At 49.0% G+C, this 12728-nt stretch overlaps 1 protein-coding gene across 7 annotated transcripts in view; it reads left to right on the forward strand.

Annotated features, from left to right (window-relative positions):
• Positions 1–12236, forward strand: part of PTPRH (protein tyrosine phosphatase receptor type H) — a 33589-nt gene extending 21353 nt beyond the window's left edge. For 3 of the 7 annotated variants that reach the window (XM_053607715.1, XM_053607719.1, XM_053607717.1), the window contains 9 exons: positions 942–1241; positions 1590–1856; positions 4766–4844; positions 4959–5006; positions 7919–8009; positions 8454–8544; positions 8827–8903; positions 9008–9142; positions 9417–11521. In XM_053607715.1, the coding sequence (XP_053463690.1) occupies positions 942–1241; positions 1590–1856; positions 4766–4844; positions 4959–5006; positions 7919–8009; positions 8454–8544; positions 8827–8903; positions 9008–9142; positions 9417–10025 (1697 nt within the window). In that variant the 3' untranslated portion in view covers positions 10026–11521. Of the gene's footprint in view, positions 1–941; positions 1242–1589; positions 1857–4765; positions 4845–4958; positions 5007–6853; positions 7105–7918; positions 8010–8453; positions 8545–8801; positions 8904–9007; positions 9143–9416; positions 11522–11838; positions 11975–12092 lie in introns of those variants that run through there. The other 4 variants (XM_053607716.1, XR_008383254.1, XM_053607721.1 and 1 more) reach the window with 4 other exon arrangements.
• Positions 12237–12728: the final 492 nt, after the last annotated feature.

A 12728-nucleotide genomic window follows, 5' to 3' on the forward strand; every position in this document is an offset into this window, starting at 1 on the left:
TTGGGAGGCTGAGGCAGGAGAATCGCGGAAGCCCAAGAGTTGGAGGTTGCTGTGAGCCGTGTGATGCCACGGCACTCTACCCGAGGGCAGTACAGTGAGACTCTGTCTCTACAAAAAAAAAAAAAAATAGCTGGGCATTCTGGCGGGCACCTGTAGTCCCAGCTACTCGGGAGGCTGAGGCAAGAGTATCACCTAAGCCCAAGAGATGGAGGTTGCCGTGAGTTGTGACGCCACAGCACTCTACCCAGGGCGATAAAGTGAGACTGTCTCAAAAAAAACAAAAAAAAAAGTCACCAACTGAATAATAGTTGACATCTGATCCTGGTGAACTGGATGATCCAGAAGGGTCCTGCCTCTTGCCTGCACACAGTGGGTCCCAAGTGTGAGAAGAATCAAAACTACTCTGGAAACTAGGGTTGTGCAGATCGTGGAAGCTGGAACTACTTAACCCTTGGTCATTTGGGATAAAAATAACTAAACAGGCAGCTCCCTCTAGAAACATGATGTATCTAGAGTGACAAAGAACTCTGATGGGGCTGTTAGTGGGATAATACAGAGGTCAGACCTTTAGGGGTCTGAGGTAATGGACTACAAATCCCATCAGGCATGGGGCCTTGACTTCATAAGCTGCCTTGACCCAACAGTCCAAAAGCTCATAGGAGTTATAGTTTCTGGGGACTTACATCCACTGGGGAGAACCAAAAGGTGAGAGGGCAGGACGCGGGGCTATAACCAGATGACAGTGTAAGTCCAAGAGATTCTGGTCCCCATAGTCCTTGGGTTTCTAGGCTCTTTTTTGTGGTTCACTCTCCTAGATGGTTCACCAGAGCCATGGGTAATGGGCACCTCAGCTGTGATGTGAGGGGCAGGTGAACAGGCTCAGGTAGGAGGGTCTTTAGGACATATCCTCCCCCTCTCAAACTTCTCCCCTCACTTCTCAGCTCTCAATGAGGTCATGGACCTGCAGAACAAAACTCAGACCAACAACTCCATCACCCTGTGGTGGAAGGTCCCTGCAGGCCCCCACGCTCAGCAATATGTATACTGGGTGCAGTGGGCCTGCGGGGGACATCCCCAAAGACAGCAAGATTGCCAAGGAGATTGGGCCAATCAGACTGGCAAGACCAATGAGACCTGGTACAAGGTGGAGGCCCTCCAGCCAGGGACTCTGTACAACTTAAGTGTGTGGGCAGAGAGAAAGGGTGCGGCCAGTTCCACACAGAGTCTCCAGGCATCCACAGGTAGATGCTCTACCCTCCCTTTACCTGGTGATCTGGGTGGGAGTGGGTCATCTCTGGAAGGCATGGGAGAGGAATGGATGCCAAAATCCATCAAGCCATGGGGTCAGGACCTTATAAACTACAGTACTGTGGAGCTCCCAAGGGCTCGTGGGAATTATAGTTTTCAGGGATCTAGTTGTGTTCATTTGGGGAGAACAGAAAATGGGGGAAGGTAAAGTGTTTTGGTTTGAGGTAGGGAGGCCTGGCTAGTCCCAGAGGATTGGTGTGCCCAGTCCTGGTGGTGGGTGGAGGGTGGTGAGAAGCCCCCTTGGATGGCTCCTACTGACGGTTCTTGTTCCCTTCACCCAGCTCCAAATCCGGTCCTCATTACCTCTTGCACCAGCACCTCAGGGGGATATGGGGTCATCCTGACTTGGTCCTGCCCATCGGGAGGCTATGAGGCCTTTGAATTGGAAGTGGGAAGGCAGCGAGACTCCTGGGACAGCTCTTCATGTGGAAGGGATGTGCCTGTGTCGGGCCTTGGGCCAGCTCGGTCCTACCCAGCCACCGTCACCACCGTGTGGGATGGAATGAGGGCCCCGTCTGCCCTGCTGACCTGTCACACAGAAAGCACAGGTGAACATGAGGGGGAATCAGTGAGATTCTTTTGTTTCTTGTTTTCTCTAAAATAGCTTTATTGAGATACAGTTCTCATAACATACAATCCATGCACCTAAAGGTGCAACTCTGTGACTTTCAGTATATTCACAGTGGAAAATCAATACTCCAAAAGGAAAATTCGTTCACCTTTGCCAGCACCCTCTGAACTCCCTATCTCTAGTCTACATTCCATTTCTAAAGATTTGCCTACTCTGAGTATTTCATAAACGTGTAATCACACATCATGTAGTCCTCTGTAACTGGCCATTTTCTGTGAACATGTTTCTAAGGTTCATCCAAGTATTAGCATGAATCAGTACTTCGTTCCTTTTTATTGTGTGATAATATCCTGTGTATGGAGCTACCCCATTTTATTTATTCATTCATCAGTCAATTGATCAGTTGGGTTGCTTCCAGCATTTTGCCTGTTATGAGTAATATTACCATGAACATTTGAGTATAAGTGTTGTGTGGACATATGTTTTTATTTCTTTTAGGATTAATGGGTCATATGGTAAACTCTATGCTCAACTGTCAAGTTTTTTTTTTCCAATGTGCCTACATCATTTTACAATTATCTATGGGGTACTTGAAAAAGTTTGAAGCATAGATTTTGGAAAGTTCCTACCATGTATCAAGGCCATGGCTATAAACCTCAGTTTGCCCCGTCCCTGGGATAAGGCCTCCTATAAGACTGGGTTTCTAACCTGGAGAGAAATGGGAGGTTGGTCCAGTGATAAATGGATGCTTCACTTGATCCCATTGCCTGAGAGTGTATTTCCCTCAGCAACAAGTGTCCCTGGGAAGACAGATACTCTAGTCCAATTCTGTGGGGCCAAGTCCACAAGGGAATAGAGTCGCTCCTATAGGCTGTGACATTCTACTGGAGCCAGTTGACAAGCAGGCTTTCCTAGTAACCAGAACTGTTGAGGAGTGGCAGCTTGCGGACCCAAAGCTGCATCTACCCAGGACTGATGCTGAGAGAATTGTGCCCATTACAGCCAGGGACCAGCCAAGACCTCAGGTACCCTAGACCTCAGTAGGCCCTACTGCTGGGGAATCCTTCCCTCAGCAGACAGGACCTATAGAAGATAAAGCCTCAATTCTGGAGAGAAAAGAAGCTGTCAATGCCAGGGAGTGGTTTCACAAGAAGAAAAGTGCTACCTCAATCTTGGCACTATAGACATTTGGGGTTATATCCCCCTTTGTCATGAGAGGCTGTCCTGTACCCTGTAGGGTATCGAGTATCACCCTCCACCTGGTAGATGCCAGTAGCTCCCCACCCAAAGTTGTGGTAACTAAAAATGTCTTCAGACATTGTCCAGTGTCCCTGAGGGCAAAATAATCCTTGTTGAGAACCACTGGTTTAGACCAAGGAAGGGGAGAGTCATCTTTTAACACATAGTTCACGTGTGAAAATGATGTATAGGTATATGTGGCTGGCGCCGTGGCTCAAGTGGCTAAGGCGCCAGCCACATACACCTCAGCTGGTGGGTTTGAATCCAGCCTGAGCCTGCCAAATAACAATGATAGCTGCAACCAAAAAATAGCTGGGTGTTGTGGTGGGTGCCTGTAGTCCCAACTACTTGGGAGACAGAGGCAAAAGAATCACTTGAGCCCAGGAGTTGGAGGTTGCTGTGAGCTGTGATGCCATAGCACTCTACCCAGGGTGACAGCTTGAGGCTCTGTCTCAAAAAAAAAAAAAAAAGAAAGAAAGAAAATGATTACAGTTGACCTTTGAACAGCAGTTCCCCTACACAGTCAAATATCTGCGTATCAGTTTTGACTCCCCCAAAATGTAACTGTTAGTAGCCTACTGTTGACTAGAAGCTTTACCCAAAACTTAAATAGTCAAATAATACATATTTTATATGTATACTATTATGTATTCTTATAATAACTTAAGTTAGAGAAAAGAAAATGTTATTCAGAAAATCATAAGGGGTCAGGCGTAGTGGCTCACACCTTTAATCCTAGCACTCTGGGAGGCTAAGGTGGGTGGATTGCCCTGAGCTCACATATTTGAGACCAGCCTGAGCAAGAGCGAGACACTGTCCCTAAAAATAGCTGGGCATTGTGGTGGGCAACTATAGTCCCAGCTAATTGGAGGCTGAGGCGAAAGAATCGCTTGAGCCCAAGAGTTGGAGGTCGTTGTGAGCTATGATGCCACATCACTCTACCGAGGGTGACAAAGTGAAACTCTGTCTCAAAAGAAAAAATCGTAAAGAAGTGAAAGTATATTTACCATTCATTAAGGGGAAGTGGATTACCATAAAGGCTTTCATCCACATCTTCGTGTTGAGTAGGCTGAGGAGGAGGAGGAAGAAGATGAAGGATTGGTCTTGCTATCTCCATGTGGCAGAGGAAGAAAATCCATGTATAAGTGGACCTGTGCCATTCAACCCTGTGTTGTTCAGGGGTCAAGTGTATTTGGACCAGGCTCCTGGGGAAATGAGAGAGGAAGGGGAAAGACTGAGTGGAAGATGATGTTTTATCCAGAGGGTTTGTCTTTTCCCTCCCAGCCGCAGCATCTGCCCTGCAGGCTCTGATCACAGTGCTGGGTGGGGATGGAGATGGAAGACTGGTAGATAAGACCTGGGCTGCAGCTCAGAGCCTGTAGCTCAAGCGGCTAAGGGCCAGCCACATACACCAGAGCTGGCGGGTTCGAATCCGGCTTGGAAATAGCCAGGCGTTGTGGTGGGCGTCTGTAGTCCCAGCTATTCGGGAGGTTGAGGCAAGAGAATCACTTCAGTCCAGGAGTTTGAGGTTGCTGTGAGCTGTGACGTCACAGCACTCTACCCAGGGTGATAGGTTGAGGCTCTGTCTGAAAAAAAAAAAAAAAAAAAAGGACCTGGGCTAAGGCTCTCAATGCTTCCTCGCTGCAGGGGTCATTGCTGGAGCCATTGTGGGTGTCCTCCTGCTGCTCATCCTTGTGGGTCTGCTGGTTTTCTACCTAAGGAGAAGGTGAGACTCAACACAGGACTGACTTCCTGGAGGGTGGGGGCCAGGGCAGAACCAGAAGGGTCCCTGGTTCCAGCTTTACTCCCTGAGCCTTTCATCCCTGTGTCCTTTCCCCAGGAATAGGAGGAGCCAAGAGAAAGCAGCCTCCCAGGATCTGATCTTCAGGTGAGCAGAAGGGTTGTGGAAGCACCTGGAAGAATTGCCATCTGGTCAAGTCAGGATGTTTACTGGTCATAGGAGAGGTCAGAAGGCAGGATCAGTGAATCCACCCACACAAGTCTCCAGGGGACTGATGTCCTCAGCAACAGGAACCACTCACCTTTCACTGCAACTTGCTCCCTGTGCAGCCAGGGCCAGGGACTTCGAATTGAGTTCTAGCCTCAACTCCAGGACATTCATTCATTCACTCATTCATTCAATAAATATTAACTGAGCACCTAATGTATAATTGGGCACTACTCTAAGAGATACCAAAAAACAGTCAATTAAATCGAGATTCTTGCCCTGATGGTGCTTATATTCTAGCATAAGAAGACATTAATAAACAAGAAAATTAAGAACATGACAGACACTTAGAGATCAAGGAAGAGGAGGTGATAGGAAAAGGAGAGGAATATTTTAGATTGGGTGTTAAAATCAGGAGAGATTTTTTGATAGGGTGTTCAGGGAAAGCCTCCATGAGATGACTAAGAGGAAGGTCATATGAGTACAGACCTAAAGAAAGTGGGAGAAAGAGCCATGCCCATGCCTGGGGAAAGGAATTCCAGGAAGGGGGGCCAGCAAAGTTCAAAGGTCCTGAGTCAGCAGTATTTCTGGGGGTTAGAAGGCATTTCACAAGTCTGAGGTTGAGCAGAGCAAATGCAGGGGACAGTGGTCAGAAATGAGGTCAGAGCGGTAGCAGGTAGGGCGAGATCAGGTAGAACTTTGAAGGTGAAGGTAAAGACTTTGGTTTTGTGATGGGAGTTTTGGGAAAGTTTTGGATAGACACTATCTAACATTTTTAAGAATCAAAGGCAGAAGTGAGGGGACCAGGAAGAGATTTGTAATAATCCAGACAAGAGGTGATAACGTCTTAGATCAGAATATGGTAACACATGGTCAGAATTTAGATGTAGTTTGAGAATTTATTTTATTTTATTTTATTTAGAGACAGGGTCTCACTCTGTCACCCAGGCTGGAGTGCAGTGGTGTTATCATAGCTGATTGCAGCCTTGAACTTCTGGGCTCAAGAAATCCTACTGTCCCAGCCTTCCAAGTCACTGGGACTACAGGCACATACTACCACACCTGGTTAATTAAAGAAAAATTTGGCCAGGTGCAGTGGTGCATGTCTATAATCCCTGCCCTCTGGGAGGCAGAGGCAGGCAGATCACTTAAGCTTAGGAGTTGGAGACCAGCCTGAGCAAGAGCAAGACCCTATCGCTACTAAAAATAGAAAAACTAGCTGGGTGTGTGTTGGGGCCTCTTGTCCTAGGTACTCGGGAGGCTGAGGCAGGAGGATCCCTTGAACCCAGGAATTTGAGTTGGCTGTAAACTAGGCTGATGCCACGGTACTCCAGCCTGGGCAACAGAGTGAGACTTTGACTCAAAAAAGGAAGAAAAAATTTTCATCTCTAAAATTTTTTTAGAGATGAGGTCTTTCTGTGTTTCCCAGGTTGATCTTGAACTCCTGACCTCAAGAAATCCTCCTGCCTCAGATCTCCCAAAGTATTGGGTCCTATTTTGAGAATTTAAGCAACAAATCCAGTCAAAGAATGGATGTGTAGAATGAGATGGAGAAAAGGGGGCTCCAAGGACTTTACCCTGAGTACCGGGGAGATTAGAGTTGCCATTACTTCATTTGGAGTAACTGTTGGTTTGGGAGAAAGAATCAGGAGCTGAGTTGTGGAGACATGAAGTTTGAGGGGCTTCTCAGACCTCCAGGTGGAGATATTGAATGGGCAAGTGGATACATAGTTCAAGAGTTCAGGAGAAACTGCATAAATGTCTCCATCCTTTTGACTTTTCCTTAGGTTGGACCACTGATCTGTGTTGGAAGGATGCCCAGGGTTTGATATGGAGGAGAGGTGTGGGGGGCAGGGGGAGAAGGGAAGTTGGGAGCCAGTGTGATGGCCTGGGCATGGCACAAAAGGATGGGATGACTCCAGGCACTCTACCCCAGGTGACAAAGTGAGACCCTGTCTAAAAAAAAAAAAAAAAAAAGAATGGTGCAAACTACAGATGTGTAGATGGAGACAGTGGCCATCCTGGTCATCCAATGCAGGTACATGGGGCAGAATAAATGTGGGAGACGTGGGGGAGGTGGTGTCCAGCTTATTTTTTGTCATAGAATCTATCCTAATTATCCAAGTAAAGCTGATCCCCCAACCCCAACATATACCTTAGGTAGCATTTCCAACCTGTTACTGCATTGATTTTGTTTTTGTTTTTTTTGATGGAGTCTCACTCTATCACCATGGGTAGAGTAGTGTGGTGTCATAGCTCATGGCAACCTCAAACTCCTAGGCTCAAGTGCTTCTCCTACCTCAGCCTCTTCATTAGCTGGGACTATAGGTGCTTGTTGCCACAATGCCCAGCTGAGTTTTCTGTTTTTAGTAGAGATGGGGTCTCACTTTGCTCAGGCTGGTCTCCAACTCCTGAGGTCAAGAGATCTTCCTACCTCAGCCTCCCACAGTGCTAGGATTATAGGCATGAGCCACCACACCTGGCCACATTAGCCATTTTTAAGTGTACAGTTCTGTGGCACTGAGTACAGTCTCACTGCTGTCACCACCATCCATTCCCAGAACTCTTTTCATCTTGAAGAACTGCAGCTCTGTGTTCATTAAACAACACCCCCCCATTTCTGCTCCCCCAGCTCTTGGCACCCACCATTCTATTCTCTGTCTTTCTGAATCTGACAACTCTAGGTACCCCCATGAGTAGTATCATGCATTATTCATCTTTTTGTGACCAGCTTATCCCACTTAGCATAACATCCTCAAGGTTCATCTGTGTTGCATCAAAAACAGTTTTTATTTTATCCCAAGAGCACAGGATTCAAGGTTGGAATCTTTTCTCCCCTCCCCAATCCACAGCTCCCTAGGGGACATCCTGGCCAAAGACTTCGCTGACCACGTCAAGAGGAATGAGAAGGACAGCAATTATGGCTTTGCAGAAGAGTACCAGGTGGGCGAGGACAGAGGGGCTGAGCTTAGCTGAGTATGACCACACCCTAGACCTTCCTACACCCTTTGGGTTTAAGCAAAAGCAGCAACACATACATCATTCAGTCAAGCAAAACTGTCAGGCATGGTTATCTTTAAAATCCTTGAAATCTTCAAATAACGATGTGTCAGTGCTAAAATAACCTCCCTCAACCCCTGTGAACATCTGTTTTCCCTGATGCTGCTCTCTCATCTGCCTGAAGAACACCCCATGGTTCCCTAAACCCTTTCAGATAACCCACAGGGTGGGTGGCACAGCTGTGTTGTTTGTGGATGGTACAGAACCCCAGGGTGCAAAGGACAAACAAGGGATGATGCTGGAGAAGGCAAGGGGTATTCAGGGGTCTCCTCCAGGGGAGGTAGAGAAAATTCAGCACCAGGCATCCCTCTCTGCCTCTGCCCCCAGCAATTGGCCCTAGAGGGCCACGGCCAGTCTCAGATGGTGGCCTCAGCTCCAGAGAACAGCGCCAAGAACCGCTACAGAAACGTTATGCCCTGTGAGTCTCAGGCTCCCTCTGCCCTCATCCTCAGCCCCACCCTAGGACACACCTCAACCCAGTCCTCTTCCCTGACCTCATGTGAGAGACTCTGCCTCTGTTAGTCCCTTGAGAGGCATCCTGACTCCCCCCAGACAAGGTCCCTCCACCCCTCTCCATCCTTGCATGGCTCCCAGTGTCTCTCTGCATCTGGGCATGACCTCTGTCCCTGGGTCTCCAACTTGTCTCTGCCTCTCTGTCTCTCACTGGCTTCTCAGCATCACTAATGCTGGCCTTTCCCAGATGACTGGTCCCGAGTGCCTCTGAAGCCCCTCCATGGGGAGCCAGGCTCTGACTACATCAACGCCAGCTTCATGCCTGTAAGGTGGTGGTTGGGGCTGGAGGGGGCCCAGCGAACCTGAAAATCTAAGGGTCAAGGCAAGCTGCCTAAGGCCCCCTTGTCATGCCTGCTTTCCTCAATTAGGGTCTCTGGAGCCCCCAGGAGTTCATTGCAACCCAGGGCCCCCTGCCACACACCGTGGGTGACTTCTGGCGCTTGGTATGGGAACAGCAGAGCCATACCCTGGTTATGCTGACTAATTGCATGGAGTCGGGCCAGGTGAGAAGTGAGTCCTGGGGGTGCTAAACTCTGAGCTCCAGCCTGTGACCTTGTGGCAGACACTAGTCCAATGTAGATCCCTATGCAGACCTCACTGGTCACTCCCGTATGACCCCAAACATCTTCAATGTGGACCCCTCCCACCCCAAGGCCACCTGCTGGATCCCACTGACCTTGGGGTGGAGGGTCCTCCTGGCTGGATCTATGCCTGGTGGCCCAGGGGTCTTGCCTGGGCAGGGGGGATTTGAACAGATGAGTCCTCATCCTTCTCCAGGTGAAGTGTGAGCATTATTGGCCCCTGGATGCTCAATCCTGCACCCACGGACACCTGAGAGTGACCCTGGTGGGTGAGCAGGTGACAGAGATGTGGGCAGTGCGGGATCTGCAGGTCTTCCAGGTAAGTCCCTCCCTCTTCCCTCCATGGCCATCCCCACAGTCCTCCCCTAGTGCTCTCCCTCTCCTTTCCAGGTGGAGGAGCAAAAGATGTTATCTGTGCGTCAATTCCACTACCTGGCCTGGCCAGATCATGGTGTCCCTCACTCCCCAGACCCCTTGCTGGCCTTCCAGAAGATGCTCCGGCAGTGGCTGGACCAGGAGGCCATGCAGGGGGGCCCACCCATTGTGCATTGCAGGTGAGGGCCAGACCCCTCCCTGGGGGAGAACGTTTGGTCAGACAATACTGTTGTTAGATGGTCCCTGGGGAGCTCATAGAAGGTGTGGAAGGAAGACAAGGATGAAAATATGGGAAGGAAAGATGAAAAGGGGAAGGGGGCTCAGCACCTGTAGCACAGTGGTTACAGTGCCAGCCACATACACTGAAGTTGGTGGGTTTGAACCTGGTCCGGCTCAGCTAACCAACAATGACAACTGCAACAAAAATTAGCCAGGCATTGTGGTGGGCACCTGTAGTCCCAGCTACTTGGGAGGCTGAGGCAAGAGAATCACTTAAGCCCAAGAGTTTGAGGTTGCTGTGAGCTGTGCCACCATGGCACTCTACCCAGGGCAACATAGTGAGACTCTATCTCAAAAAAAAAAAAAAAGAAAGAAAGAAAGAAAGAAAAGAAAAGAAAAGGAAAGGGGAAAGGAGAGAAGTTACAAGGACAGGGTGTAGGAAGCAGCTGGAGAGTTAGAGAAATATTTGAAACCTGCCCTTGTGCTCAAGCTCCCATTAATGGCTCTCCTGATACTTACTTAGGCTGCAGTCCTACAGGTCAGTTTTCACCCAAATGTAAACATTAGGGGGATGAGAAGGGGAGCTTGCTCTGTATGGGGTGACTGCCTCTGAAATTGGGACTCTGGTTTCAAGAACAGTTGACATGATGCATCATTTAGCCACAGTCTTGCTCATCCTCAGCACAGCTGCACGACAAAAGAGTTTCTTCCCTATTTTACTTATTCATTTATTTTTTTGTAGAGACAGGGCAGCACCATGTTGTTCAGACTGGTCTCAGACTATTGGCTTCAAGTGATCCCCCTGCTTTGGCCTCTCAAAGTGCTAGGATTATAGGCGGGATCCACTTCACCCTTCCCATTTCAGTGCTGAATTATATGATTCAATTATGTGAATTATCCAGACTAGGTCAATCAACAAGAGCTAGAAACAGATTAGTGCTTTCCAGGGACTGATGGGTGGTAATGGGAATGGGGAGTGTCCACTTAGTGGGTATGGGGTCTCCTTCTGAGGTGATGAAAGTGTTTTACAATTAGATAGAGGCAGTGGTTGCACAATGTTGTGAGTATTCTAAATGCCACTGGACTATTTGCATTAAAATGGTTAATTTTAATTTTAACCACCAGGTGTAGTAGGTCATGTCTGTGATCTCAGCACTCTGGGAGGCCAAGGCAGGAGGATTGCTTGAGCTTAGGAGTTGGAGACCAAGCTTAGTAAGAGTGACACCCCTGTCTCTAATAAAAATAGAAAAACTAGCTGGGTGTTGTGGCAGGCGCCTATAGTCCCAGCTACTTGGGAGGCTGAAGCAGGAGGATCTCCTGAGCCCAGGAGTCTTAGGTTGCTGTGAGCTATGACTACACCACTGTACTCCAGCCTGGGTGACATAGTGAGACCCTGTCTCTAAAAAATAAATAAAATGGTTAGTTTTATGTTTAAAGAATGTTAAAAATGGGGCGGCGCCTGTGGCTCAGTGAGTAGGGCGCTGGCCCCGTATGCCGAGGGTGGCGGGTTCAAACCCAGCCCCGGCCAAACTGCAACAAAAAAATAGCTGGGCATTGTGGCAGGCGCCTGTAGTCCCAGCTGCTCGGGAGGCTGAGGCAAGAGAATCGCGTAAGCCCAAGAGTTAGAGGTTGCTGTGAGCCATGTGACGCCACGGCACTCTACCCGAGGGCAGTACAGTGAGACTCTGTGTCTACAAAAAAAAAGAATTTTAAAAATGATTACCTCAGGAGTTCATCTTCTATGTTTTAACTGTGACTCTGTCACTTATCAACTGAGTGACCTGGGATGTGAGATTCACTTCCCTCCATTTCCCCATCTGTAAAATGGGCATGCTAATAGAGCCTACTTCTTAGTCTTGGGAGGAGTGAAAAAGGCACATCATTTTCACTTAGAACAACATCTGGTGGACTGTAAGAGCTCAAGGCATAGTTATGGTCCTTACTCCAAAGGATGCCCCTCCAGTCAGCCAAGGCTCCAGACTCTCCCTACCCCCATGGTCTGATCCTTTTCCTTGTCCTGCCAGTGCTGGCGTGGGCCGCACTGGCACCCTCATTGCCCTGGATGTCCTGCTGCGGCAGCTGGAGTGTGAGGGCCTCGTGGGGCCCTTCAGCTTTGTGAGGAAGATGAGAAAAAGCCGACCACTGATGGTGCAGACAGAGGTGATGGAACCCCAGAGGGACCCAGGGTAGAGGTGGGGGAAAAGGACATGGGACCCTGGGACTCAAAGCAGTCCAGGCAGGAGGAGGGCACTCCTTACTCCCTGCACCTCCTCCCCAGGCCCAGTATGTATTCTTGCACCATTGCATCCTGCGGGCTCTCCAGCAGTCAGCCCTGGCTGAGAGAGAGGCTGAGTATGACAGTGTGGCAGATCTCATCTACGAGAATGTGGCTGCCATCCAGGCCCAGGAGATGGAGGCCTGAGCTATCAGACGGCGCTGAGCGGGCAGCCTGGCTACACTCAGGCTCTGGATTCGCACTTGAGCCCAGATTACTGAAGGAGAAGAGGGTTAGGGGCCCAGACTCCTGGCCCCTGTGGGAAGAGGGACTGGGAATCTAAACTCCAGGGGAGTGAGGACCCAGATTTCTGACTTCTTATAGAAGCAGAAGGGTGGTAGCTTAGATTTCCTAGTTCTTTGAGGGAGAAGGAAGTTGGGGAGGGGGAGAGAGGAGTACAGGAGGAATGAGGCTGGAACCTGGATTCCAAGGAAGGAAGGAGTTAGGGTCTGGAATTTTGGCTACCCAAGGAGCAAGAGCAGGCAGGATCCTGCCCCACTTTCACATCAGAAAATAGATCAGTCTTCTAAGACCTGAGGTTGGAGGGAGCTCCCCTGCCTGAAGTCTCCCTGAACCTCACATCTGTATGTATTTTCCCTTCCATCACATAATTTATTAAATTACTGTTCTCCCCAGAGA

Source organism: Nycticebus coucang, chromosome 10 (assembly GCF_027406575.1).
Source record: "Nycticebus coucang isolate mNycCou1 chromosome 10, mNycCou1.pri, whole genome shotgun sequence".
In the NCBI taxonomy this organism is placed as follows: Eukaryota; Metazoa; Chordata; class Mammalia; order Primates; family Lorisidae; genus Nycticebus; species Nycticebus coucang.